The sequence below is a fragment of the Dipodomys spectabilis genome, unplaced genomic scaffold (assembly GCF_019054845.1).
Source record: "Dipodomys spectabilis isolate Male_0828 unplaced genomic scaffold, ASM1905484v1 ptg000009l, whole genome shotgun sequence".
NCBI lineage: Eukaryota > Metazoa > Chordata > Mammalia > Rodentia > Heteromyidae > Dipodomys > Dipodomys spectabilis.
This window is the reverse complement of record NW_024870686.1, coordinates 30,577,235-30,604,950: the sequence shown is the minus strand read 5'-3', so window position 1 is coordinate 30,604,950 and position 27,716 is coordinate 30,577,235. Positions and strand designations below refer to the sequence as shown.

Below are 27,716 nucleotides of genomic sequence, written 5' to 3'. Positions count from 1 at the left end.
TTGTTTTCTCCCTTCTAGTAGAGCTCTCCAAATGTAGAATTTCATGGTTGGCCCCCTTTAGGATCTATTCAGGGTCTGCTTTTATAACCACCAAGAAAACTATTTTCAGGCTTGAATATGCATAAGGATTATCCTAGAACTTGTGCAACATGCCTTATTCACAGCTCCACCAAGGGGTTTAGATCCAGTCTGTACCAAGAGTTCCTTATAAGCCAGGTGAGAGGCCCAGAGCTGGAGTCCGTCATACGTAGACACACTATACTGCAGTTTCTGCTCTTTCAAGCCTTTCCATGCTTCTCTACTTACTTTTACCTCATGGGGTCAGTTCTCATGTTCAGTTCCCAGTCCTTTGAATTCCAGCCATTCTCTTGCAGAAGTTTGAGTGAATGGATAATCAGTAAATAATAAATGCTGAACATTGCAATGAGTCAAGCTATATAGTGATCAAGGGGAAGTTAGTGTCTGCTTCTCACATTAATGTAGGCCCAGCCAGTAGTGTCAAGGGCAGAAGAAGAGCAGCATTGGGAGGGCGGCATTCAGAAGAAGCCATTCTTGGGATTGCCTCCTTCACGGGCCAAAACCACACCCTACCCCACTTCCACTCTACTGTGTCCTGCACATTCTACCCCAAAGTTCCGTCACTTTATCTCATCAGTTTCCTTCACATTCTGCTCTTGCTCCTGCTCTTTACTTTAGCCTTTTGTCATGCTTACCTAGATTCGTTTTCATTTTCTTCATCAATATTAAATATTTGAGTAGATATCCTCCAATATTTTGTAAATAAAATATACTATATGTCTTACTGTCAACCCAAATAGTAATATTTCATATTTCTTAGAGTTTAAAAACTTTCTCAATGCCTAAGGAATAGCCCCCTCTCCCCCCAAAATACCTTAGAACTTTAGGCACAATTACAGGATATGAGAATTTTTGTAGAACAGGTATGTATGTATGTATGTATGTATATTTTAATTAGCTTCTCTTTGTTTACCTTTATTTATTTTGTGCTATAAAGATGAAATTTATATTTAAGATTTTGGATAATTTGCATGGGAAAAAGAATAATAAGCTGTATACAATTTTAGGAATACAAGAGAATTCATACATCTTTGTTTCAAGTATGATTTCAAACTATTGCAGGAAGGTGACTTATGCTAATGGATTTCTCCTGACACGGAATCAGTTGTTCATGGTCCTGTTGCCCAGTACTTGTATTAATGCTGTTGTGATGATAATCAATGGGTACATTTTAACTCAGGGAAAACCGGAAGTCAGTGGAATTGAGGTGCAAAATCTCTGCTATTTGGAGAGAAGAAACAGCTGTATTTTGCTCTTTTTAGAATAATACCTGATAGATTTCATGTATTATTTCCAAAGGGAAAACATGATATGAAGACAAATTCATTGTGATGGGTAGACAGTTGACTAGCAGCATTGCTGAGTGAGCATGAATTGGTGGTGAAGTAACTTATATGGCTCTAAGGCTAGGAGCATAATTGCTCACCTGGTGACTTGCCTATTAAGAGTTTCTCTCAAGATACATTGTATTCCCAAACTGATATGTCTGTACCATTACTTAAAGATAATTTAAAAAGAGGGAGAGAGTCTTGGTCCCAACTGGGTGACAGTTACAGCCGATAAAAGGCTCTGAAGCCATTTAGTGTTGTGGTAAGGGGCCCGGTTATGGAGGCTGGTCTCAGTGGCCTTCCTAGGAAAGCATGAAGAAGCACTGGCTGCATCTATTGGTCAGAATGGTGTAGCAGCAGAGCCGCAGGACTTTTGATGGAATAAAGTCATTCCCCATAAGGGATTCTTGAAAATCTGCTACTTTGTTTATCGATTCACTTTGTGCACTCTAAGTGGCTTAGTCATTTCCTACAGGAGGAACAGCTGAAGTCTCATGAAAGCAAACTGAAGCAGATTACCACAGAGCTGGCTGAGCACCGCTCATATCCTCCTGACAAGAAGGTCAAAGCCAAGGATGTAGATGAATACAAGCTGAAAGATCACTATCTGGAGTTTGAGGTAGGTGAACCTAAATGTGAATAAACACTTATTCTGTCATTTGTCCGTGGGGGCAGTGGAGGGAAGCTTTTAACTATTACTGTCATGGTAGAGAGCTTGCCTTGACCCTGATTCTAATTTTGGACTTCCTAACGTAGCTGGTCCTGGTGGCCCCTCAGTTTGTGATTCTATTTAAGTGTCAAACACAGATCAAAGAATGATGGCCAATTTGTTCACTTAAAAGCAAACAGACAACCTGGTTGGAATAGTGTGTGAAGTTACAAGAAAAGAACAGTGGGGCACTGCCAGAGTGGACAGCTACTTTCCATGTCTGTGTGTCTCTTCCAGCAGAGTTGGAAACAAAAAAATAAATAGAAAGCTAGGTATTGGTGGCTTATGCCAATAATCCTAGCTAGATCTGAGCTCTGAGGATTATGGTTCAAAGTCAGCCCTTGGGACAGGAAAGTCTATGAGACATTTGTCTCCAATGAATCACACACAAAAAAAGTGGAGGTGTGGCTCAAATGGTAGAGTGCTAGCCTTGAGCAAAAAAAGCTGAGGCATGGTGCCTAGGACTTGAGTTCAAGCCTCAGGATCAGCACATATACTTGTGCAAAAATGTAGGAGACTAGATATTGGGGATCATACCTGTAATCCTAGCTACTCAGGAGGCTGAGATATGAAGATTAAGGTTCTAAGTCAGTCTGGGCAGAAAAACCCCTGAGACTCTTTATCTCTGGTTAACCAGCAAAAAGTCAGAAGTGGAGGTGTGGCTCAGGTTGTAGCACACTAGCCTTGAGCATAAAACCTAAGGGACAACACTGAGGTCCTGAGTTTAAGCTCTGGTAAAAATAAATAAACAAACAAACAAACTAAATGGAAGAAATAAGCCTACAGCATTTTCTCCTGTCTGCAGTCCTGCTATTACTCAGTGCCAAGCATTTTCCTTGCTGCTACTCACTGCCCTTCGAAAGGGATTGAGAAATTAATTTGGGGCCCATTTCTCCTGGAGAGCCCGTATGGTTATTGGAAAGAGCGATGTGGATCCTTGCACTGTGATATGGAAAGACAGAACATTTAGAAGCCATCTAAAGGAATTGTATTTCCAAATGTTTCCTTTGGCAAGTTCTGTCCAAGATAGTGTCATGGTGCTCCAACTCTCCCCCTTAGCCATCACCGTTAAAGTGTCTTTGTAAAAAGGGATGCATGTAATCCAAAACAGAATCAATTTTCAGCTTTTCAGGTATAATTTCCTGTTGGTTGTGCTGAACCTCTACAGCTGTGTTTATCCACTGAGGCTCTAGTCCATTCCATCCCCCTCCTTCTCCTTCCTTTCTATGTCGCTCTCCTGCTTCTTCCTCACACTTGAAACTGGCATTATCATTGCTTGCGCAGTGACTCACAGCTGTCTTTTCCTGACCATGGTGCTTATTTTCTTCTCTGCTTAGTCCTATCTTTCTCATCTCATACTTGAGCCTGACAGTTGTATCCGCTCTCTCTTCTCCCTCATTTCATCCTCCATCCTTTTCCAATTAGTTTTCTGAAGCTCAACCCAGATAGTGGCAATGTTGTACTCAACAGCTGCCCTGGGGTGCCCTCAGGGAGCTCTACCACTTCCCTTCAGAGAGGATTTCCTTTCCATAACACTGGTCTTTCCTGTGTCAGCCTCTGTGTACTGAAGTTGCATGCCTGCAAATGTGTTTCCCCCCACCCAACACATTTTTATCTTTTTCTTCATCTGCTTTCTTCTGCCTGGAATGCTTTCCTACCATCTGCATTTCTGCAAGTCCTTATACATTTAAAGTACAGCCCAAATCCTTGCTCTGAAAAGCCTGCCCTAGACCTACCACTGAAGTTCCTCTGCTTCAGAACTCACCATAATTTGCATTATTAGTAGTTGTGTTCCTCTGTTCTTGTGTCTGCATTCCTCTGTTCAGGACTGTGGGCTCTAATCGTGCAGGGCCTCAAGCCTCAAGTTCACTTCCTGTTTGTGCTCTCTCTCATCTCTCAAATTGAGAAGGATTCCATAAAGGCCTTAATAAATCAAACTAAATAAAACTTCCTCAGGTGTAAAATTTTTATCACCAAATGTGGACTCTAAACTTAAAAGATGGCATGTTTACTGCAGATCTATAAACTATTTTTCTCCATAGTCAAGCAAGTGCTTGCTCTGGTTGGATGAAGATACCAGGAGATATGTTCCTTTTGATAATGGCAAAAGTTTATTAGCAAAATCTATAGGCGACTTACCAGCAGAACACTTGAAAAATATATATTAAAAAGGAAACAGGGAGCAACAACAACAACAAAAAAAGCGTAAGCAGCTCATCTTTCCCCAGCGTGTTCATTCTTGGGAAATGGGAGTTCTCAAGAAGCAATCATTATTCTTCACACTCTAGACTAGCTTTAAGCCAGAAGCCCATTTTGTTTCACACATTCTAATTAAATTTCCCAACACCTCAGTCCCCCGCTTCCAGCACTCAGCACCTAGCTTTGAGCCCTTGACTTGGAAGGGGAGGAGACTGTCCTCAGAAGGTGGGATGACTGCAAGGTCAATGCAGGATGATCTCTGGGGAGTACATGCCCTGCCCAGGGATCTTGTATGGCCTTCCTTTCCTGAACAGGTAGTGCGGCAAACACCAGTATTTTCTCATTCTCTTGACATGAAGCTAGACCAGCTCTGGGATATTAAATCTTGCTTTCATCAAATTGTCTCCTCGAGGAGCACAAAGTTTGCATTCCAGACCCCTTGACTCATTAAAGTCAGACACATGCTAATACATCAAATGTGTGGGATTAACCTGTGTCTTCTAGGAAGGTAGAAAACAACCTCACTTTGTAGGCATATCATCCAAAAAGGTTTATGTAGAAAGAATGAATCGTTGTTTTTCACTAACTTAAATGAAAATTGAAGCCATGTTTACTATAGTCCATGGAGCTATGACTTTAGCAACCAGAATTCATCTGCTGGGAAAGCTTACAATGGCCCTTGCTTAGCATCTTTTGCTTTATAATAACATTTTCTGAGCAAGTTGCTTCTCCCTCTGGATATACAATAAATAGATAGTTCTTGACTAATGTATATCATTCGTAGTTCTCTCTCTCTCTCTCTCTCTCTCTCTCTCTCTCTCTCGCTCTGTCAAGATCCTAGAATATTGATCCTAGAATATGTACTTGGTACATATTTGTTGAGTGATTTAGTAAAATTTTATCATTTTGTATAAAAGATAGCATCAGTGGAAGTAGAAAACCTGTAGCCAGGGCCAGAAGCTCCTCTGAGAGCAAGTCTGGTAGGCAGGTGAGACAGACAGTCGCCAGTCCCATCTGCTTTCTCTGATAAGAAATTGCAACCAGTGGTGATGTCTCTCACCTGTTCTTTGTTGGATCATCATTCACATGCCTCCTTTGGTTTCAGAGCAATTCTATTAATCTTAACCAGTCTTGGTAAGGAAAAGCACTTTTATTCTGGCTGGATATCAAGCTGTTAGTGATAACATGGGAATATTGCTGTGTTTATGAGTCAGTTCAAACATTCCTTCCTGGTGAGCCAGGTTCTCAACTCCTTCTGTTCTTAAGAAATCACCATATCCTCATTCCAAGTAAATAGTAGAAATTCCAGTAGACTTAGGGTCAGAGTTTTTTTTCTGTTAATCATGTTAGTCTGTTAAAAAAGGATTCATTTTTTACTTATAGGAGCAAAATTCATGCATACTTCTCTCTCTGACTATTGATTGGAATGCAAGGGAGTTTGGTTTGCTTGGGGTTTATTTTTGCTTAATTGATCAAAATAAATAACAAAATTAACTCCTTACTTGTGAAAGATTTGTTAAACCTAATAGTTCCATAGTGAAACACTTAGTTATTTTCTAATTTCTTAAAATAAACATTCATCATCTGTGAGGCCGAGACAATAGAATTTCAAAATCAACTTCAGCCAGGGCTACCAGCAACTTCCAGGCTGAGTTATATTTTTCCAAACCAAACCATGACTGGGGCTTGAGCTATTGAGAGATTTACTGAAGAGGGATTATGCAAGGTCAGATTGATTGAAGGCTCCCAAGTGTCATTGTAGCTCCAGCTGAACCATGGTGGCCAACGTAACTCATAGCAGACCAAAGGTCAACCTGTTCTCTTGGGCCAGCTGAATTTGTAGACGATGAATTCATTTGGGAAGGACAAGCTATCTTCTTCCCACTGCTCCCACTGTATCACATTCAATAGCTTTCTGCATTTGTGATAGTGGTCTGGTCCCTAGAGTTTGCAAACCCTTTTACAGAGACTGCAGCCAGAGTGTAGGCTTTGAGTACAACTTTTGAATGTGGGCTTTAAATTGATTATTTTGATGTGGTTTGAATGTGTCACACACGGGTCATGTCTCAGAAACAATCCTCAGTGCAAGTATTGGGAATGTGTTCAGTCCTCTTTTGCCCTTTCTTGCCTCCTGACTTCCACTATAGGATGAAACAGCATGAAGCTTCATAATTTTCCATTATTTGCAAAATACTCAGTCTCAGATAATCTGCTTTTGCCACTTAAAACAGAGCAAGACAGATAATCAGTGCAAAGATATTGGAAAGACTTCTCTAACCAATAGCTGAAAATGCGGAAGTGGGTTGTGAGAGGTGTTGAAATAGTTTTGAAGTGAGTGCTACCGAAGCCTCTACTTTAGGTCTCAGGTTAAACAGAGAGAATTGGGGGTCAGGGGTATGAAAAATATGCAGAGTTACAACAGTCTCTAGTCACAGGTTGCCCATTAGCTCAGCCTTTATTTCTGAGGAGTTCCAGACAAGTTAGCCTTCACCACTGTAGGGGAACCAGTGTGGGGGACAGTGGTCTGAGAGCGGTCTCCTTAACTTTTGACTATTAAAAAAAAAGATGATAAGAAGATGGCATTGCTTTTATCTATGAATTCTTCTTTCCTGGAGCCCAAGATGGTTGTAAAGTGACTGCAGTGGATAATAGTGCAGATCGAAGGGCACAGGCACAAAGATGGGGAACTTTTAGCTAATTCAGATGCCCAACTAAAGCATCTTAAGTTGCCTCTTACACAGGTACAACTGAAAAGGGTACAAATTAGAAACCTTGGCAGTGTGGACCCAGGGCTCACCCTGTGAGCACATGGAATACAGCAGCTATTGAGTCATGACTTTCTCCAACTATTTTTAATTAATGTTTCAGATAGCTGGAGGCTTAGGCAGAGCCTGGCCACAGGGAAGATGCCATCACAGAGAGTCCTACTAAGGCAAAGCCTACTAAAACCTCAGGGCAAGGCTACCCTCAAGTCCAAGGGACTATAGTTACCAGGAGCAATGCCAGCTGGGAGAATGGCTAGCATGACACTCCATCATCACTGGGAGCTAGCTGCCCCCTGGACTCAGCCCAAGAAAGCTATTGTTCGGAGTTCCCAGGAGACCTTAGAGGTCAGGCTTCCACTCAGCCAGCCCAGGATACTCACAATCATTAAGATAAACAATCTACACCTTCTACTAGTTGTTAGCAATAATGTGAAGTTGGTTAGATGTAGCAAATTCTCTTCTGACTTTCAACAAACAAACATTGGGTTTATTAGGACATAACCCCGTATGAGGAGCATGCATACACTGTAAGACAAACACGAATTTGGGAGGCTAGGGATGGGATGTTGTCATCTGACTATGCCCTCCCAAGTTCATGTGTTGAAGACTTAATTTTCAAAACAGCTATGTTGGGAGGTGGACCATAGTGCAAGTTAATTAGGTCATGGAAGCTTTGCTGTCACAACTGAATCATTGCCATTATCTCAGGAACAAGTGATTTTCCCCAATAGTACATTTATCATAGAAGTGAGCTTGCCCACTCTTGCTCAGTCCTGCCCTTTCTTGACCTTCTACCTTCTGCCATGGTCACACCACCGGGAAAGCCCTTGGCCAGGGCCTTGCATTCAGACTGCCGGCCTCCAGAACCACGATCCAGATAAATTTTTGTTCTTTATTCACAAAACAGGTGAAAACATACTCCCTCATGGTGAGAATGAGAGCTACTTCCAAGTTTATATGTTCACAAGTTCCAATCCAGGAAGTAAGAGTTCAGATTCTTCATGATGTTCTCTAAAGCCCTTTGACTTAAAGGGCTAGAATTCAGCTTCTTGTCCACTCCTGGATTATGCCCATTGTAGCATATGCTCATAGCTGAAGACACTGAGGACCCATACCAGCCATGTGGTCAAGAAATTTGATGTTAGAAACAACAAATGTCCATTACAAGAAGACAGAAAAAAAAAAATCATAGGAGAGAATATTTTAAATCCAAAAATCTGGGACATTCTTAACACAAGATTCATCTTTCTCTGAATTTCTAGTTTTTATTGGTGATTTCTTCTGATTGCTTTTCAATGAGTAAATTTTAGAAAAAATATATTACATATTATCATTAGAGAAACCTAAAACAGCTCATAGTTAGAAACACACGTAATATAAATTTCAAGTTATGAACTTTTGATTTTTATTTTGTTGAATAGTGGTTGACTGGGAACTTAAAGGTATCTCTTTGTAAGCAAATTCTGGTCTCTGTCAACATTAGATTCTTCTTACATTAAGGATCATATAGACTACCTTTCCTTTCACTGGAGCAAGGGAAGACATATCAGCACTCTGCCAGCTGCCCAAGGAAAACCCACCTTTTGAAGTAAAATTATTATCAGTTATTAAGTTATAAGTGGCCTTGAATATAAAAGTACAAAAATAAGAGTTATTTCCATTTTTCTTCCTGATAAAAGCCAGGGAGAAATCCATTAGCATACTTAAAGAGGATTAGTAGCAATAATGTCAGTGTCAGTAACTAGTTCTCACCTAGAAATGTCTAGCTGTTACAGACAGCATCATGAAAGGGGTTACATGTTTAGATCTAAGGAACCAAAATAGTACAGCTTAATAGGATTCCTGGGGAAATTTGAATTTCCTTTCTTTAGTAGATACTAAGTCTTATGAGTCAATATCTAGAGACCTAAGATCAGAATCGTCTAGATGCTTATTCCAGTTAATAATAGAAACATAATTCTTACATTGTCATTTGGAATTTCATTTTGTGTTGCATGATGAAAGAGGACTGAAATGATCTGCATTATAATCTGTAAATGATTATAGAGGCCTTTGAAGGGAAGAGAAAGCCTGCCAACAGGATTCTTTGAGCCACATTTTAAGTAGATGATTGCTAAGAGCAGGGGCCATACCTGAGAGAAGGCCGGATAGGCAGCTAAGTATGTTACTGGAAATGACTTTCCCTATGTTCCTCTTTTAGCAGCTGTTTTATATGCTTAAAATATCTATACTGGGGTGGGTCATACTTCAGCTATGTTAATATGTGAAGGAAAATGACAAAAAAGTTCAAAGATAGTCGGGTGCTGGTGGCTCACACCTGTAATCCTAGCTACTGAGGAGGTTGAGATCTGAGGATCACAGTTCAAAGCCAGCCTGGGCAATTAACCAATTAGAAAACCAGAAGTGGTGCTGTGGCTCAAGCAGTAGAGCACTCACCTTGAGCTGAAGAGCGCAGGGATAGCACCCAGAGTTTAAGCCCCACGACCGACCAAAAAAAAAAAGTTCAAAGATAAAAACATAAAATTAGAAAAGAGTAAAAGAAAGTAACAGTAAGTAAACTTAGGAAAGAATGGGAGCCAGAGGCCACTTTATTCTTAACAGTGATATATTTGGCACACAGCTGTCCTTTCTGTGCCCCAGTTTTCCAGTTGAGAAATGAGATGGGATTAGGTGAACCATCAGAGTTTCTGTTTCTGAGGAGCCTGTCACTCCCATCACCTCGCTTATTAGACTAACTCTCAGAGATCCCTAAGAACATTAAGCACAGAACACGCACACTGCAATTTAGAGACATCAGGGGACGTAGGTAGCGCTGCCTTATAGGGATGTACATCATAAACTCAATTATTAATTTCAAATTTAAAAAAGAAAAAAGGCAAGTAGAAGAAAGGTTTGTTTGAGAGTTTTGAAAATAAAGCAAATGCAAGAATAAAAGCAAAAGAACTTGATAAATAAAATCAGAAATGAAAGAGGATACATGACAACTGAGAAAACAGAAACATAGAACATCAAAGCAGATTACTATGATCAATTAGATGCCATTAAGCTAGTTAACCTCAAGGGGTAGATTAATTCTTAGATACATTCCACCTAGGCAAACCAGATTATGAGGAAAATAGAAAATCTGAAGAGACCATTTGTAAGGGAAAATAATGAATGAATAGTAATCAGTCACCCTTCAAATGAAAAGACCTGGGGCCTCATGGCTTCATGGTGGCCATATTGAGCACTCAGAGGATTACAAAAACTTTTCCAGAGGTTTTACAGATAGTTGAAGAAGAAGTTAATATTGTTTGATAAAGAGGCAAACATGAGCAGTCTAAGGAAAAACACTACAGGTGTTTTGATGTGTCTTTGATGAACACCAATCCAGAAATGCTCAGCCAAATATGAACAAATGGATTCAATAGCATGTTAAAAAGGATCATTCACAATAACTATATGGAGTTTATTTCTAGGATACAAGCCTGGTCCAGCATTTGCAAATCAATAAATATGATGCCATGCTTTTAACAGAATGAAGTACAAAATGTGATTTATATATATATATGTATATATATATATATATATATATACATACATACATATATATATATATATATATATATATATATATATATCAAACATTAGAAAAGCTCAAGAATGTAAATCAGAAAGAAGATGTGCTATGTTCATAGATCAGAATAATTTACCACTTGGGTGTGTATATGACCCAAAATAAACTACATTATTCAATCCCTATCACAATACCACTGCTGTTGTTCACATAGACCAGTAGAAAGTCCCACAATTTATATAGGATCAGAAAAGACCCTGAATAGCCAATATAAAAAGCTGGAGATATTGTACTTCCTGATTTCAAAATATATACTGTGAGCTTGGTGGTATCTGTCTCTAGTCCCAGGTACTTATAAAGCTCATGTGGGAGAATGTTTTGAGCCTAGGATTTTAATGCCATCTGGGCAATGTAATGAGGCTAGGCCTCAGAAAGGAAAAAGAAAATGCATATACATGTGCACATATGTGCAAGTTTATCCTCATGTATGCATGTGTATATAGACAATAGATAGTGCTGGGTTGGGGATGTAGCTCAGTGTAGAACTTCTGTCTAATGTGCATTAAGCCTTAGATTTGATCCCCAACACATTGTGCATGCACACACATACACAGTATTACACTGACAGAACAACAAACATATAACCAGTGGAAAGCACAAATATATGGTCAACTAATCTTCATCCAAAGCACCAAGAACACACAACAGGGAACAGATAGTCTGTTCATTAGATTAGATAGTGCTTGGAAAGCAGGAATTCCATATATCAAAAGAAAAATGGATTTTTAGCCTACATGCATGTAAAAATCAACTCCAAATGTATTACAGACTTAAAAGAATAGGTCTGAATGTTAAAAGCTTACAGAAGAAAACATAAGCAAAATACATCATGATACTGGCCATGACTCTCTTTTTCTTAATGTGATACCAAAATCATAGGCAAAGAAATCAAAAAGAAGTAGAACTACACAAAATTTAAAAGTTTCTGCACAACAAACTATCTTCAAAATGAAAATACTACCTACAGAATTTGAGAAGAAACTTGCAAATCACGTATGCCATTGCAAGGTAATAAACAGTGTATACAGGAATATACAGAGTATACAGGAATTTCACATACACACACACACACACACACACACAAATAACACAAAATGAACAAAGAACTTCAATAGACGTTTCCCAAAGATTACCTACAAATGTTCAACAGGAATGTCAAATGATACTCATCATCCCCAGGGAAATGCAGATGAGAACCAGAATGAGAGCTCTTATCAAATGGCCAGAGGGTAACAAGTTTTGATGAAAACACAAAGAAAAAGAATCCTAATACCTTGCAAGTAAATTGGTACCATCATTATAAGGAGAAAAAAAAACTACTTAGTGGACATAACCAAAGCCAGTCTCCATGTCCACTTGGCCCAAATTGATATATGCCGCTCGGCATGCTTGACATTTTTTCTAGCTTCTTTTCTAGACCAAATTCCATAGCAGCTCCTGGGCAAAGTAGGGACCATGTAGAATGGAGACAGGGGAAGCTCTCAAAACACTTTTTATAATCACAGCCTTTTTTGTCTGTATTAGGAACAAGCTTTTGACTTCTGTTTATACCACCCCATAAAAGTAATGCTTAATTTTTTAAAACTAAAAATTATTCACAGAGTTTATTTAGAGAACAATACAAAAGAAATGAACCTGAAAGGAAAAGGACAGAGGTCACACTTGCCTGGGTTTTTCTAGAAAGCCTTGAGTACAAACTGTATACACTAAAAGTCTGAGGCTTGCTGTGTGTGTGTGTGTGTGTGTGTGTGTGTGTGTGTGTGTGTGTGTGTGTGTGTGTGTGTGTGTGTTGCATGCACGCGCATGTATGTGTGCAGTTGGTTACTTCTACCTAATATGGGAGTAGCATAGGAGGAATATTTTTTGAAAACAATAAGTCCCAATAGAGTTTTTATATAACAACTCTTGAATGTTGCTTCTCTCTTAGTTAGCAGGCAGAAGTAGCTAGCAGGTAGAAGTGGGTGAACTAGGTGATCAGGAGAAAGTACCTCTCAATTCTGTCACCAGTGGGGGTTTTTTTTGTCGGTCATGGGGCTTGAACTCTGGGCTTGGGCACTATCCCTGCGCTCTTCAGCTTAAGGCAAGCACTCTGCTGTTTGAGCCACAGTACCACTTCTGGTTTTCTGGTGGTTAATTGGAGATAAGAGTCTCACAGACTTTTCTGCCCAGGCTGGCTTTGAACCGTGATCCTCAGATCTCAGCCTCCTCAGTAACTAGGATTACAGGCGTGAGCCACCAGTGCCCGGCTGTCACCAGTCTTTTTAATGAAGAATGGAGATAGTCTGTATGCAAATAAGCAGTTATTTCAGAAGCTCCTTGTTTTGTTTGTTTTGGGCTTATGATTATTTCCTTCTTTCCCATTGTAAAAGTCTAAGAGCAAAAGACATGTTGCTGTGTACATGATATTATTGGCTTTCTATTCATTCTGTCTAAAGATGACCTTTTACCCTCGCTGTATGAGGAAACAAAATGTCAGGGAAAATGTATTCAGGATTTTATTGCTGGAGAAAGAGATGCTGAATGCAAATAGGAGTAGTAAGTTAAAAATCACAGCACATTTTATTTTTATTTAGCTTGTTACTTTTATGTTTCTGTATCAGAGGTTAAAGGGAGATATGATTCTAATAAATGAAATATGAAATGGTATTCAGAGCTCAATGGAGAAGAAACTGTGGAGTGCATGTCAGCTTACATGGGGATGTGATTAATCTTCTCCTCCAAGAATATCAATAGCTGTGACTTTTTCAGCAAGCAATTGACATTCAACCCAACTAGCAGCTTACATGGCCTAGGCACAGTATTTTTCACTTATCCCTGAAGGCATTGCTTCTACTACTACAGAAAAGAGAATTTTTTTCTATGTATTTGAGCAGGGTTTTTACAAAATATTGAAGATGAGCTCAGTAAATATATGTATGCCCCCCCATAAAAATAGTATTAAGGAGATGACTAATTGAAGAACACTAGGTACTTGTTCTTGGTTGTCATAGAAAACTTCATGAAAATAGTTAATGTTAGGAAAGAAATGAACAGAGGGAGCTTGCTAGCTGGGTGACATCCAAGAGAACTGTACTCAGATGATTATCAGCAAAGAGTAGCCACTGCTGTTGTATTTGGTAAAAATCCCATCCCAATTATTTTTCTGCTAGTGGAATTATATCATGAATTTGGACTACTAGAAATCTATTTGTGCTGGGGGAAGTGTTCCTGAGGAAGGAAACTAACTGCTCAGAGTTAAAATTGATTTGAGAATGAATTGGCAGCTACCAAGAAAGAATAATAACATCAGCAAAGGTAGGGAACTGTCCCTGAGGCATTCCTTCTTTTTCTCAAACACCCTTGGCCCTTTTTAACGAAAGACGCACCCCTGAACAAGACACACAATGAAGGCTAAGTGGGGATTTAAGAGAATGCATTAGAGCCACTTTCATTAGTTAAGAGACATTGTCAGCAGTCAGCTGTCTTGCCACAAGGCTGTCTTTTCACTCCCACAGTACTTCTCATGGACACAGTTTAACCAGCTCATTTTTTTTGGTGGGGCGGGGGGGCGGGGGGGGGGAAGGGGGGGAGGTCCGGTCATGGGGCGTGAACTCTGGGCCTGGGCGCTGTCCTTCAGCTCTTCAGCTCAAGGCTAGTGCTCTACTACTTGAGCCACAACGCCACTTCCAGCTTTTTTCTTTTTGCTTATGTGGTGCTGAGAAATCGAATCCAGGGCCTCAGGCATGCAAGGTAAGCTCTCTACCACTGAGCCACCTTCCCAGCCCTGACCAGCTCATCTTATGCTTAGTATTTATACCCTACCTGGGACTGTGTAAACTCTTATGTAGTGATGGCTTTGTGGCACACTAAATCAAAAAAGATCCCCACTCTTTTCATTGTTTCATTCTTCCTTTTCCCTATGTTTTCTTTTCTGCCACTTGTTTATAAACATTGTCAAAGCAAGGGTATAATGCATTACTATTATTAAGTAGCACTTTCTTACCAGTATTAATACATGTAAAGCTAATATTCTCTAACCTAGGGAGCTTAAGAATCTTAGGTTAGTATCCAACTGTATATCCAGTCATAAATGGTGATCACGATGCATTACATGTAAATTCTGTGTAAGAATGGTCAGGCTGATAAAACCTAGGAATACATATCTTAACAGCTAAAAGTTGAGATGACAATCTTAAGAATGAGAAGAGTATTTTGATCAGAGAGGATACTCTGTCTTACACTTTATCAGACTGCTGTTTTGAGAAAAGTGTACATAATGGGCAGAGGTAGAGAAAGAAGCAAAGAGTTAGGCAGATGCTGCAGCAGTGCAGGCATGAGGTAATTGTGCTTGGTTTTGTACTGAAGTGTTAGAAGCAAAGAGAAATGGCATGATTCTGAATATATTCTGAGATGGCTTATCAAAGGTAGAGTCAAAGAGAAAAGTTCTAATTTTAGATTTTCTTCTCCTAATTTAAAAATTATCTCTATATTCCAGAATAATAAATCATTATCTAGAACCTTAAACTGGTAAAGAACTCTCATTTTTATTAGCTCCTAGAATCTCTTAGAAGCTCTTAAATAGCTTGCATGTAGTATGCTTATAGGAAGGGACTAAGACTTGCACTCCAGCCATAGAGATAAGTAAATGATGTAAAATTGTCAATGGAAAAAATAATCTTTGATTTCATATCTATAATGTAATCTCACTATGCCCAATATTTAAGTAATGCCCATAAACAATGTATTGAATCTTCAGAAAAACAAAGCTAAGCCACATCAAAACTTATTAATCAAGTAATTTTTCCTAAGCAAAATTGACAGGTACAACTCAGGATTTTTTTATATTTATTATTGAGACCAAACTGAAAGCTATCTTATTTTATTAATTAGGAATGCTTATGGCTGAAAGCGTTAGAAACTTGACCAAATGTTTGAACAGCAGAAACACTTCCTGCATCTCACTTAAGAAAAATGTGAGTGGGTGGTTGCTGGCTGTTAAATGTTACCATTAATTTTGTGCAGTCTTCCTAAATTTCTAATCTGCTTTCAGGGAGCACATTGGCTTGTTTCTTTTCATGTTTATTTCATGCTTCCAGAATGCCTACCATGGCTCCAAACATTTTGTTTATCGCCTGTAATTAGGATACAAAGGCTGTTTTTGCAGAAGTGGCCTGACTTCTACTTACATGTCAGTGACCAAAGCGAGGACACATAGTTTCAAGGGCACATAGCTTCCAGAGAGACCTACGAAAGGGAGGGCCAAGGAAGAAGGGCTACCCTGTCTGTTTAAGCTGCGTCTGGTTTAAGACATGCTTCTGACATCGGACTGGGAATGGGTTTGTAATTTACAAAAATAAAATAAAATGCTGTCCCGTTACCATGGAGGAAGAGGCTGTTAGTAAAACAGCAAACAGTATCAATGACTGTCTTAGTATTTATAAAGTTGCTTGGTCAGTGTTGTGTATTTTAACACTGATCAGATGTTTTGGTCTCTGGTACATTAAACCCGTAAAAAAGTGATTTACTAAAAGTTTGGGGAAGCCAGGCACTGGTGGCTCACACCTGTAATCCTAGCTACTCAGGAGGCTGAGATCTGAAGATTGCGGTACAAAGCCAGCCAGGGCAGGAAAGTCTGTGAGACTCCTATCTCCAATTAACCGCCAGAAAACCAGAACTGGAGCTTTTCAGAAGTGGCTCAAAGTGATAGAGCACTAGTCTTGAGAAAAAAAGCTCAGGAACAGCCTGCAGGCCCTGAGTTCAAGTACTACAACTGAAGGGGGAGGGAAAAATATATAGATATAGATATTATTAGAGAGAGAAAGAGAAAGAGAGAGAGAGAGAGAGGAGAGAAAGTGTCAGGGAAAACACTTTAGTACTTTGGTCCAAGCAAAGATGTTTTTGAATATTACTTCATAAGCACAGTCAAAGCAAAAGCCAAAGTTCACAAATGAGCGTGCATCAAACTGAAAACTTCTGTTTAGCAAAGGAAATGATCAACAGAATGAAATACCTCTTACAAGATGAGAGAGAATATTTGCAAATCATTCATGTCACAAGAGACTAATGTCCAGAATGTATACCAGCATAAAGAAAAAGAGAAAAGAAATGATTATAAAATGGCAGTCTGCAAGGAACGGAAGTAAGAGGTAGAGGTAGAGAATGAGAGAAAGGACAGAACAAAGGGAGCCAAATAGTCAACAAGTATGAAAAGATGTTCAGCATCACCAGTCATCAATGGAAATGCAGATTGAAGGAGCAATGAGATATCACACTACAGTTAGAATGGCTCTTATTAGAAAGACAAAATGTTTAAACTGCTGCTGAAGATGTAGAGAAGGGGGAACTCTTTTATACTGTTGATAGCAAACTGTATGGAGATTCCCAGAAAAACTAGAAATACAATTTAGCACTATGACTTGGCAATGTCACTTCTGGATATATATCCAAAATAACTAAAATCTGTCAGAGAGACATTTATGACTCATATATAACCTGATTGTGTAATCAACCTAATAGTACAACTGTGGAGGGAGAGAGGGAGAAAATGTGATATATATGAATCTTGCTCAGACATTAAAAAATAATGGAACCCTGTCAGAATCCAGCAGAAATGGTAACTGCAATGCTAACTTAGTTTCTTAACTGAATGAATGAATCTGTCAGTCTGCTGTACCACTGCCCCCCCATGTACCCGGTTTACTATGTTCTCCAAGTTGTTAACACACTAGGTGTGCAACCTCACATACACCTGGATGAACAGTGTTCTGACTGCCATTCTTCTCTGCCTTTCCCTTCAGAAAACCCGTTATGAAATGTATGTCAACATTCTGAAAGAAGGGGGCAAGCAACTCCTGAGTAATGAGGAAAGTGAGACCGCAGGACTGAAGAAGTCACATTCAAGCCCTTCGTTGAACCCAGATTCTTCTCCAATCACCGCCAAGGTCAAGCGCAATGTGTCAGAGAGGAAGGACCACCGACCTGAAACACCAAGCATTAAGCAAAAAGTTACTTAAAATCAGTCTGCGGCCAGGAAGTGCTGGTCATGGAGCAAAATAGGGGTTTTCAAGATCTTTCTGGTAATCCGTGAATATATTTAAAAAAAAATTCTGTGACTAAATGGTGCATTAGTAACTTTTTCTATTTGTATTTTTTGTTAGTTTCTGTAGAGATGGTCTTTGCTCTTGATTTCTGTGCTTTCTATGATGACTTTTGCGACTCAGTAACTAATGCACCTTTTTTGTGTGTGAGGAGGCAGAGGATCCTGATTCCACAGTCTCGTATCCCTTCTCCTTTGATTTTGTTTTGTTTGTACTTTGCTCAGTTTTATGTATTCGCAATTAACTGGTCTACTTTTTTTTTTAAGATTGAAAAATTCAATCCATTGTGAAACTTAACTGGAGAAACATTGTGGTTTAGTAAATTCTAGCCAGAATTAGCCTAAGTCTTTATATGGGAAATCTCACCCAGTCACAGAGGTGAAATTGAGTACTGACTGACACATGCTTAAGTAAGAATTACAGTACTGGGAGTCAAGTTGTTGCGAAGTGATGCACCTAGATGCGCATCTTAGCACGAATTGTTGAGTTCCGACCTGCTGGAAGCAGGGCAAAAAGGGTATGGAGATCACAGGACTAGAGAACTTCTGGAAGCACATTTCCTTGCTTATGGTGTGAACTCCACTCCAGCAAGTAAGGGATAGAAGAAGTGGACTCATTTTGCCCTTTGAAGTCTAAGGTTAGATTGCTATGGAGTTAACTCTGTTTTCTAAATATAGAGACAATAATTTGCTCTTGGGAAGCTACAGCAGTAGATATGAGTATGGTCTGCAAGAAGTTGTTACCTCACTCCCACAGGGTCTAGACTAGGAATCCAGAATCATCTCTATCAGTCATAATTTTCCATTCAGAAACAGATTCTTTTTACTCTACACACACATGTATAGGGGGGATCATCTCTTGATTGAAACAAAATAATGATGAACATGGAACCCCTTTTGTGCTTTCGTAAAGTCAAGACAAAACTAGGGAGTAGATAGCAGGTTTAGTTCTTTAGCAATGGGTATTGATTCCTTAAACTAAATCTGAAAGGAGTATCTGGCTGGATGGTTGATAGTAAAGGGAGAAATCTGCCAGTTGCATAGACTGTTTACTAGTCTATTCTTATCTCCCTCTCTTCAATAACCACTTTACTCTGTCACCATTACACTTCTTCCTAAAATATTCTTTGTCTATTTTATCATTTCTTTCTGTGTATTCAAAATAGTACTGTTCACCTCACAGTCACAAGCTTGCTATGGTGACAGTCCCTTTGAAACCCAGGGTAATAACAGAATAAATGCTCTTGGACAGAGGAAGAGAAGGAAATGAAAGTTGAGCCCTCTGGACTTGAGGTTGATTTCCAACCTCAACACTCTGTATTCCCTAAAACCGTCATCTTCCCAGATAATAATACAACTTCAAGACTAATGAGATTACTTCAATATTTGTTTCTTCCCATAGAAATCTTCTCTACTTTTACTTAGTTTACTAGTTGAAGGTACTATGACCAAAGCATTAGCTGCTCTGCATGAATAGCATGGTCCCAGTGGATTAGGGGAAGCCTGCTAAAGAATCATGGTAGTTTTAGTGACACTATTAGGGTGTACTAGCACTTATTTATTAATGTTTACTTTCTGTATTAGTTGGTGTCCAAGGAAGAATAGCCCTTCTCCAATGTGTAGTTTCTTGCTATGCGGTATTTTGCCAAATCTTTGAAAAACTTCCTCAAATCTCTATTGTGTTTGAATTAAGGCAAGGACTAAACGTATGTTGCACAACCTGAAACTAATATGCTAATTCCCAAAGTGATCTAAGTACCTAAATCATTTTGGTAGCTTCTTAGTGAATCCAAGATTCCAACAAGCAAGTGGCTTTTCTTCCTAGAAGCTGAACTGCTAGCATCTGTCTGTTTTCTGCCTCAATATTTGTACTAAGAGGTACTTAGATGCTGTCATGTGGGCATCAGTACCTCAGAACAATTGACAGGTTTGAACATGTTCATCCCACTTTGTGTCTGTGTATGTAGAATGTTCATATGTATTAACAGTATATACATTGAAATGATGGTACCTTGCTACAGTATTTCTGATACGTAAAGTCATCTTGAAATACTCACCATCAGCACTACTCTCCTCACAAGACTCAGTAGGGTTGGCTCTGGGGACATGTGGACATGCTCATAGATAATCAGGCGACAAGGGCACCTTCAAACCTGCAGAATACCTTGTCTGCATCATTTATCTTTAAAAACAATGCCAATGCTGTTTTGTGAGCCAGGATCCCAGCTGCCCTAGTGTGGTGGTGTTCATCTTCAGAGGCTGGCCTAGAAATACCTCCTCCCCTGGGCCTGTAGAAGGATGCTGTCTGCCATCAGTACATGTAGCAGGCCATGAGATTATCCTTCGGGAGCAAACAGCCTCTGATCTGAGTAGATTCTGAGAGTCTGGCGCACAGCCAGCCACTTTCCTTAGTGATCACATAGAGTCAGAAGTGAAATGTGATTCCCTTAACTACCCCTCCAAGCTTGTTGCCCGATTCACGGTACAGGGAGTCCCCTCCCCTTCTTTTCCTGTAGAAGGTACTCCCCCAACCCCCTCCCCACCCACTCTTCTCCCCTACCTCATGGCCTGGGAGCTGTGGGCTCCTGTCTATTATTTTTCTTTGTATAAACACCCATAGTAGTAATTTTTAGTGTACAAAATATGTCATCAAAAGACCTTGGTGATAGTCTTGTTGCAGAATTGACCACAAAATAGCCCAAGTATAAAATTCTGTTTGTGGACTTAACCCCATCTTACATGGTATCTTTTACAAGGAGATGTCGATCATAACTTTGTTACTGACATGCAGAGTCCTTATTGATTGACACACTATAGGTAATTGTGCAATGTACTTTTATAAACATCAATTACCTAACTTTGGTCAATGTTTAATGAACCCAAGTATTACATTTGTGCATTTTTATTCATCTCAGTAAGACCAACACGTGGGAGTATCCTCTGATAAAAATACAATTTTTTCAGTTGCCCAGAGGTAAAAAAGAAAAACATTTTCTCATGAAGCAGTCATGTGCTGGTTGTGAGTTCTCTTGGTTCTCTAACTGTTGCCAGAAAAAAAAGGACTGCTTCCTAGTCAGAAGTGACGTGAAGACAATAATTTGGGAACAGGAAAATCTGGCTGGCTTTCCAGGCTCAGCTAGGTTTGGGTTTCATTCTAAGGCCAAGTGTAGTACTTCTGAAGTTGAGGGAGAAGTTATATAACCGGAAGGGAAAGAGGCCGTTCAGGCCTAAGCAGAGTTACACAGAGCCTCCTTTAGCAAGTAAAGAGCCAGAGTTGTATTCTGAGATGCAGTTTCTCAATTGTCCTCCTGTCAAGACTTTGTAGATTTGGTCAGTTGGCATTGGAATGTGAATTCTTTGGCATGGTTCCTTGTACTCACCATTTAAGCCTAGTTCTGCCTTGGTTGATAGTAGGTTTCTTAGCTTTGTAGGTCCAAATCTCTATAGTTTAGCTCTTGTGGGCTCAGTTAAGTTTTTCAGCAAGTCTGTAGCCACTTTGATTTTCAGCAGTGAATGATCCCTGCTGAATGGCAGGTTTCTTCCAGTTGAAAAGCTCTCCCTGGCTGTAAGTAGAGAAATTCAGGAGTGATTTCAGTGCATCAGTTATAAGTAACTCAGATAGTCCATTTGGCAGGCAGATTACCCTCTGGGCCTTCTGGTATCCGAAGCTTCCTGCCTTTTCATTCACCGAGACAAGGCTGCTGACTTTGTCCCCCTGACCTTTGTCATCCTACACCATCAAGTCATCCAAAGGACTTCAGAGATCACAGGACATCCTTTTATAATTTACTGAGAGTGATAGAGAGCTGATAAAGAGGTACTTTGTTACCACGTCTCTCATATTCCTTTTCCATCACTCTCCCTTAAAAGGAGGACTGCAGTCCAAAGTCAGTTTCCTTTTGTACCTGCAGTATCCAAAACCCAAGCAGGCAGCCTGTTAGGGACAGTTAAAGGCTCATTGCATGAAGAGAGTGTGTCTTCATAGAGAGAATGTCAAGAAATACTTGAATCTGCATGTTGGTTTTCTAACTTGAATGCAACAGCGAGGAAAAGATCGCAAGTTAATTGTGTATATAGTAGGTTCCCTTAGGTCTCCTTGGTGCATCCTTTGTGATTTATGTGTGTCTGTTGTATTGTAGGGTCTTGAAGAATACAGACAGTGGTGTCAAATGTCAAAAAAAGAAAGAAAATGCTTTCTGTCACCTGCCAATGTTGTGTATGTGGGTATTTGTAGTTGTATGTATGTGAATCAATGTGTAGATGGTATCTCAGTATATGGTGTGTATGTGCATTGAAATTATTTGTGTCCTGATCAACCAGTGTGATATGAAAAAAAGCAAGTAAAAACCTCAAAGGACTGATTGTACAGTGCAATTGAGAACACACAGAGTGGTATTGTTTTCTTAAACTTAAATTCAGATGATATTTTGATTAAAATGTTAAGACTTTATGCTAGAAAAAATCCTTCTATCTGTGAGCTTTGAATCACCAGGGAAAATGACTTTGAACTACCCTTGTGAAACTATTGAGGTGTACAATATGCAGTGCCAAGGGGGTAGCGTGTTGTCACTTGGGAAACACAGAAAGAAGCAAATGGGGAAAGCCAGCCTGTGTGTGCACTCTTAGCAACTTTAGTATTAAGAGCACTTAAACATAAAGTTGAACTGACAATTTGGGGCTTATTACAAAATGTGATGCTTTAGAGCACACGTTCTTTATTGTTGTAATTAGTCCAGGAAAAAAAATACATAGCTTTCTGAAGAACTAAGTAAGTACCCAGCGTGTACCTATGTATATTTAACAGTAGATGAAACCACTCTCCTGGTGCCGTATCCTTACCTTCTTTTTTGCTTTAAAGGAGTATCATAAATGCTGAAGTATATCAGGGCATCCCAAGATTGGGTACTGTATTCCAGGTTTGCAGTTGCACAAATTAGTAGCTAGTATCACAGGTAAAAAGGACTTTAGGACCAGGTTAAAACTTTATTTAATATTTTTATACTTAGGTCTCTTTTTCCTGCCTCTCCCCAAAGAAGAGCCACTGGCCTTAGTTGTTTGACCTTATTGCATATATTATAGAGTGTAAATAAGTAACTAGAAACTAAAATTTTATTAACCAGCATGTTTGATGTATTTAAAGCCGTGACTGAGTGTGTCTGAGTGAGTGACTGAGTGCAGTGTCTTTTGTTTCAACACGCTGCTCATGTCTTTGAACCTGATTCTGAGAATTGGAACTGTAGGTAGAAAACAAACCTTCAGCTCCAGACCACAGTAGCGTGTTGATAGTTAATTACATTTGAGTCTTGTTGTTGTTGTTGTTGCTGTTGTTTATTGACTCTACAGTTTCAAACTATTTTTGCAAATATATTTCTTTATTTGTTCTTGACGTGCAGTGGACTGGCTTTGCGACTGATCAGCAGAGTCTTAGTTCTGCAAGAGTATTTCCTTCTAAGAATTATTGGTAGTTTACAGAAATCACACAGCAAAGGAGTAGTAGAAAGAAGTTTTATTTTGAGTCTCAGTTATTTGAAATGTGTGGACTTTAATAGAAAGCCATGGAGATCGTAAAGCCAAGTAACCATTCAACAGGATAATATCCACTCTATTGAGAATATTTATGCACATTGGTTTTCAATGCTATTAGAATATGTTTGGAAAGCTCTAGGAACAAGAATAATTAGACCAAATGGAAGTGGAGGAGCTGAGCTCTCTCCCCTCCATTTGGGCTAGCCATGTATGTGTTCAGCCTGTTCTTAAGATACCCAGACCAGCTTACCATTTCCTTAGGTGTGTTAGGGGAAGCATGAGATATTTGGAACCTCATCCATGTATGATTGCTTGCACACGTGCACACACTCAGTGGATGTTTTAAGTTATACAAACATAGGAACTTAAGACACAAAGGGCCGGAGCATTCTAGAGAGGTGATGCACCAAGAAGGCAGACACTGTCACAGAGGCTTTTCCAGGACCAAGGAGGGATTTGATTGAGCTGTAGAGCATGACTTTGTGAAGCGTCACATTCGTAACAAAGCAGTAAGGCAATATGTGCCACGTCCTTCCGGGCAGACCACCAACTTGAAGGCTTTCGTGTTAACTCATGTGCTGTCCTTCTCTCCAGCATCCCTCCAAAGGACAGATGAGGTTCCAGAAAGTCAGTGTGCACCATGTTCTGGAGTGGCAAAGCTGCTTGAGCTGTAGATCACTCCTTTTAGAAAGGAGTGTAGATGGAGAAGCCACAAAGCACTTACCGTAGGAGCGCTGGGTATGGATGGTCACACCCCCCCCCCTTTGAGCTGTGCAGGGGAGAGAGCTCACACTGAATAGTTGGGCACTGTTCCATCAGACTGGATCGTGGGGATGGCATTTGCAAATTTGGCAGGGGAGGGGAGGAGGATGGGGGGCGAGGTGGGAGGGACCGTAGCTAAAACATTTATGTTTTTCAGGGTGGAGAGCTCAGTTCTCATGTGTATAGTGTTGTAAAAATAAGCACCTTAACTACAATTCCTGAAAATGTTGGTTAGTGGAGAGAATTTTGGAGTACCACCTATTTTCCCACCAGTCTGTGGAGGTCTTTGGACATGCATAGGAGAGCCCCAGCCACAAGGCTCCAGGAAGGACCACGCTATAGGTCTGAGGCTCACTTTCCTGAGCTCTGAACCCCAGGAGCACTGCAGAGGGAGAAAATGTCCCCCTCTAGAGCCTCTTCCCTGGCCTTCCACTCCACTCAGCTTCTGCTGAGCAGCAGGTGCACCCTGGATTCCACGTGCTTTAGGAATCCAGCTGTTGCCCGGGGCTGACCTACTGAGGTAAGATACCAACCCTGAAAGTCACCAAGTCACGTGGGTGGCCCATGACAAAAGTAAGGAAAAGCTTTCTTTTTTTTTTTTTCTTGTTTCTTCTTCTGAAACTAAAACTACCAGTTTTGCTTCTGCAAGAAACCATCTAGTACATTGAACTCTAACCAGGGTTGGGTGATATCTTTGCCTTTGCCCCAAGAATCTGGAAATGGAAATATTTCATTTCTGTGAATAAAAGAATATTAAACTTGCTCAGCAATGCTGCTCTGTCCAGATGAGGCTGTTGGGTCATGGCCTTCTAGGCCTTCCCTGCATTCTCTTCTACCTCAAGTTTTAGGAATGCATTTCTAAAACAGAAGCTTAATGCAAAGTGGAGAAGCCCTGTTGTCAGCCTTGTTTTCTGTGGGACTCTCAGAAGGGTACGAGACTGTATCTTCACTGTATGACAAGACTGTAGCTTTCCCAACCTATTAACTGGATTTATATTCACTGTGGCTGAAGCTAATTGGCAGTGTGCAACATTCCTTTACCTTCAAAGTTTTCTCCACCAATCATTTCAGCTTAATTGTAGGCCTGTCCCCTGCCAATTGTGAAAGTGATTAGTGATAAAACAGCAGCCTATTCCTTTTTAGTGGCCAAACTGTCAGCATTAGCGGACTTGGGTAAGCTAGTGGTACTGTATCATGTACTGGAAACCTGTTCCTCATCATCACCCGCCAGATTTAAGAGATGCCAACTCAGAAACTGGCCTTTATGGTGGTCATCTTTTGGATGGAACAGGAGTTTATGTGGATATTGTTAAAGTGTTTAAAGAATATTTTGAAAATTAAGTTTACATTTTACAGTTACTTTATTTTTATTAAAATAGTTGTATATAAATCTTACCCTATTTCACTGTTATTAAAGTAAACCTAAATCCTGTAGACAAATGGGTCACCTGATGTGTATAGAAGCTGTGATCTATAGTAGTACATTTCTCTATTGTGTACATGTTCATGAATATCACTGTTGCTGTGTTTTTATAAGTTGGGGGGGGGTGTATTTTGTTGTTTTCCAACAACAAAAGTGATTGCATTTAAAATGGCTTTTATGTAATAGAAATCATGCAAAATAGTGAAGGATTTAAAATATGTAAATGGTATATGTAAATGTACAAACTTAGAAATAAAACCAACAAATTTCAATCATTCGGAGGAATGTTATTTGTTTATTTAAACAAGTAGAATAATACCTTTAAAAGTAAGTAATACAGCACTCTGCCCATCCATATGAAGAGCCTCAGGTGAAAGATGTAGCCTTAGGTCATTGACTAGTAAGACAGTAAAATCATTAATAGCAATTCAGCCACACAAACTTCTGTGCAAACTTTATTTATGTAAAGAGACTTCAGAGGCCTGTTGTCTCGGGGGAGGGGGGTGGCCTGGGCAGGGAGGAACAGTTGAACTCCTTGAAGCAGTTTCAAGAATCACTTGCATTCCAGCTTATTTCTCAGAAAAGCCAAGGGACCACAGATTAGTCATCATTCCAAATTCTAAATGGTGAGCTCCAAATCACTTCTCCATGATGCCAGAGTGTACCTTTGTATTCTCTTAAGGAAACCTAATGTTAAGATCTGTTGACCTAGAAAACAAAAAAATAAGATCCCACCCAAACTGCTATTGAAAAGTTTGCCTTACGTTTGAAGCGGGGAAGAGGGAGTGTGAGCTTTTTGAAATGAATCCTCTTGAACGTAAAAATACTGCCTTGGTGACAACAGCCATGGTGTGTAAACCACAAAGAAATAACAGTTTTGCAGGTGAAGTTGCTTATCCCTCATTGTTCCGTTCTGTTTACACAGCCTACATATGGAATGCGTGTCCTTCACTGCCCAGTGGCCTGTTCTCCAAAGACAGTTGCTCTGTTCCATTACTAATAAAATCCGAATCACAGAGACTATGTGATCCTGTTTAAAGATGTACCCTCATAAGAGAAAACTAAGACCCAGAGCTAATTAAGATTATATATATACATTAAAAAAAAAACCCTGAAGTCTCATGTCTGGAATCATTCTATTCAGTAGCACTGTGAGATTCACCAATGAGACAGATCACTGTCAAGTTTTATGACAAAGTTTTGTCAACAGAGAATAAAAATGCAGTTGGGAACAAAGAAAATAACATTTACTTTGGAGCCAATATGGATTGCAATTCAAGAAAACACATATTCCAACAGTCTTGAAGATGTGGTTCAAAGTTATACAAAATAGTGACTACAGTGACTCCATTTACAGCTTTAAATTGCAAGGGACGGAGAAGTTGTACCACTCATTGGTGAGGAATTATGGTTGATCCTCACCAGAGTTAAAAGTTTCTTATAAGGGGCTGGGAAGGTGGCTCAGTGGTAGAGCGCTTGCCTTGCATGCCTGAGGCCCTGGGTTCGATTCCTCAGCACCACATAAGCAAAAAGAAAAAAGCCGGAAATGGCGCTGTGGCTCAAGTGGTAGAGCGCTAGTCTTGAGCTGAAGAGCTGAAGGACAGCGCCCAGGCCCAGAGTTCAGGCCCCACGACTGGACCCCCCCCAAAAAAAGTTTCTTATAAGACATCTTGTAAAAATGTTTGGCCTCAAAAGAAATGTACATATTACCCAATGTGGAAGAAATAACTGTATTGCAAAGCTCATAGAACTCATAAATGTTATAGACCATGATAGACAATTTGCCCCATGAAAGTTAGAATGTGTTTGTGACTTTAACTAACCTTCACTATCCCACAATACTGTGAAATTTGGGAAATTACGTAACCACTTAATCACAATAAAAAAAAATTGAAGAAAAAAAAAAGAATGTTTGGCTTTAGGATGGAGACCTTTGTAAAGAAGATCTGGAAAGTTTAAAAATGGCACAAAGGTCAGCTTGTATCTCAGGGAGAGCATGGCAATAACCCCCAGTTCAAAGGTTCACTTGTGCATGTGTCTGAGATCAATAATGGCCTTCCAATACCATTTTCAGTTCTCCCATGCTAAGTCCATTTTGGTTCTCTTTCTTGACAATGATAAGCAATAGGAAATGTTGGAAACAGATCCCTGAGAGTGTGGTTTTGCTGTAGGCCAATGAGCTTGATCTTAATTTATGACAGGTTCTCTGAGTGAAAGGAAAGCAACAGTTACTAG

At 39.7% G+C, this 27,716-nt stretch overlaps 1 protein-coding gene and 1 long non-coding RNA gene across 3 annotated transcripts in view; one reads left to right on the top strand and one right to left on the bottom strand.

The window, feature by feature from the left end:
* Positions 1-19,349, top strand: part of Psd3 (pleckstrin and Sec7 domain containing 3) — a 195,204-nt gene extending 175,855 nt beyond the window's left edge. For both annotated transcript variants that reach the window (XM_042701208.1, XM_042701218.1), the window contains 2 exons: positions 1,882-2,025; positions 17,472-19,349. In XM_042701208.1, coding sequence (XP_042557142.1) covers positions 1,882-2,025; positions 17,472-17,687 — 360 coding nt within the window. In that variant the 3' untranslated portion in view covers positions 17,688-19,349. The remainder of the gene's footprint in view (positions 1-1,881; positions 2,026-17,471) is intronic.
* LOC122126747 lies at positions 538-24,143 on the bottom strand. Its single transcript, XR_006151002.1, has 3 exons — positions 23,241-24,143; positions 20,834-20,839; positions 538-551 (listed from the first exon to the last, which is right to left on the bottom strand). It is a non-coding gene; the product is annotated as an uncharacterized LOC122126747 (long non-coding RNA).
* Between the last annotated feature and the right edge of the window lie 3,573 nt (positions 24,144-27,716).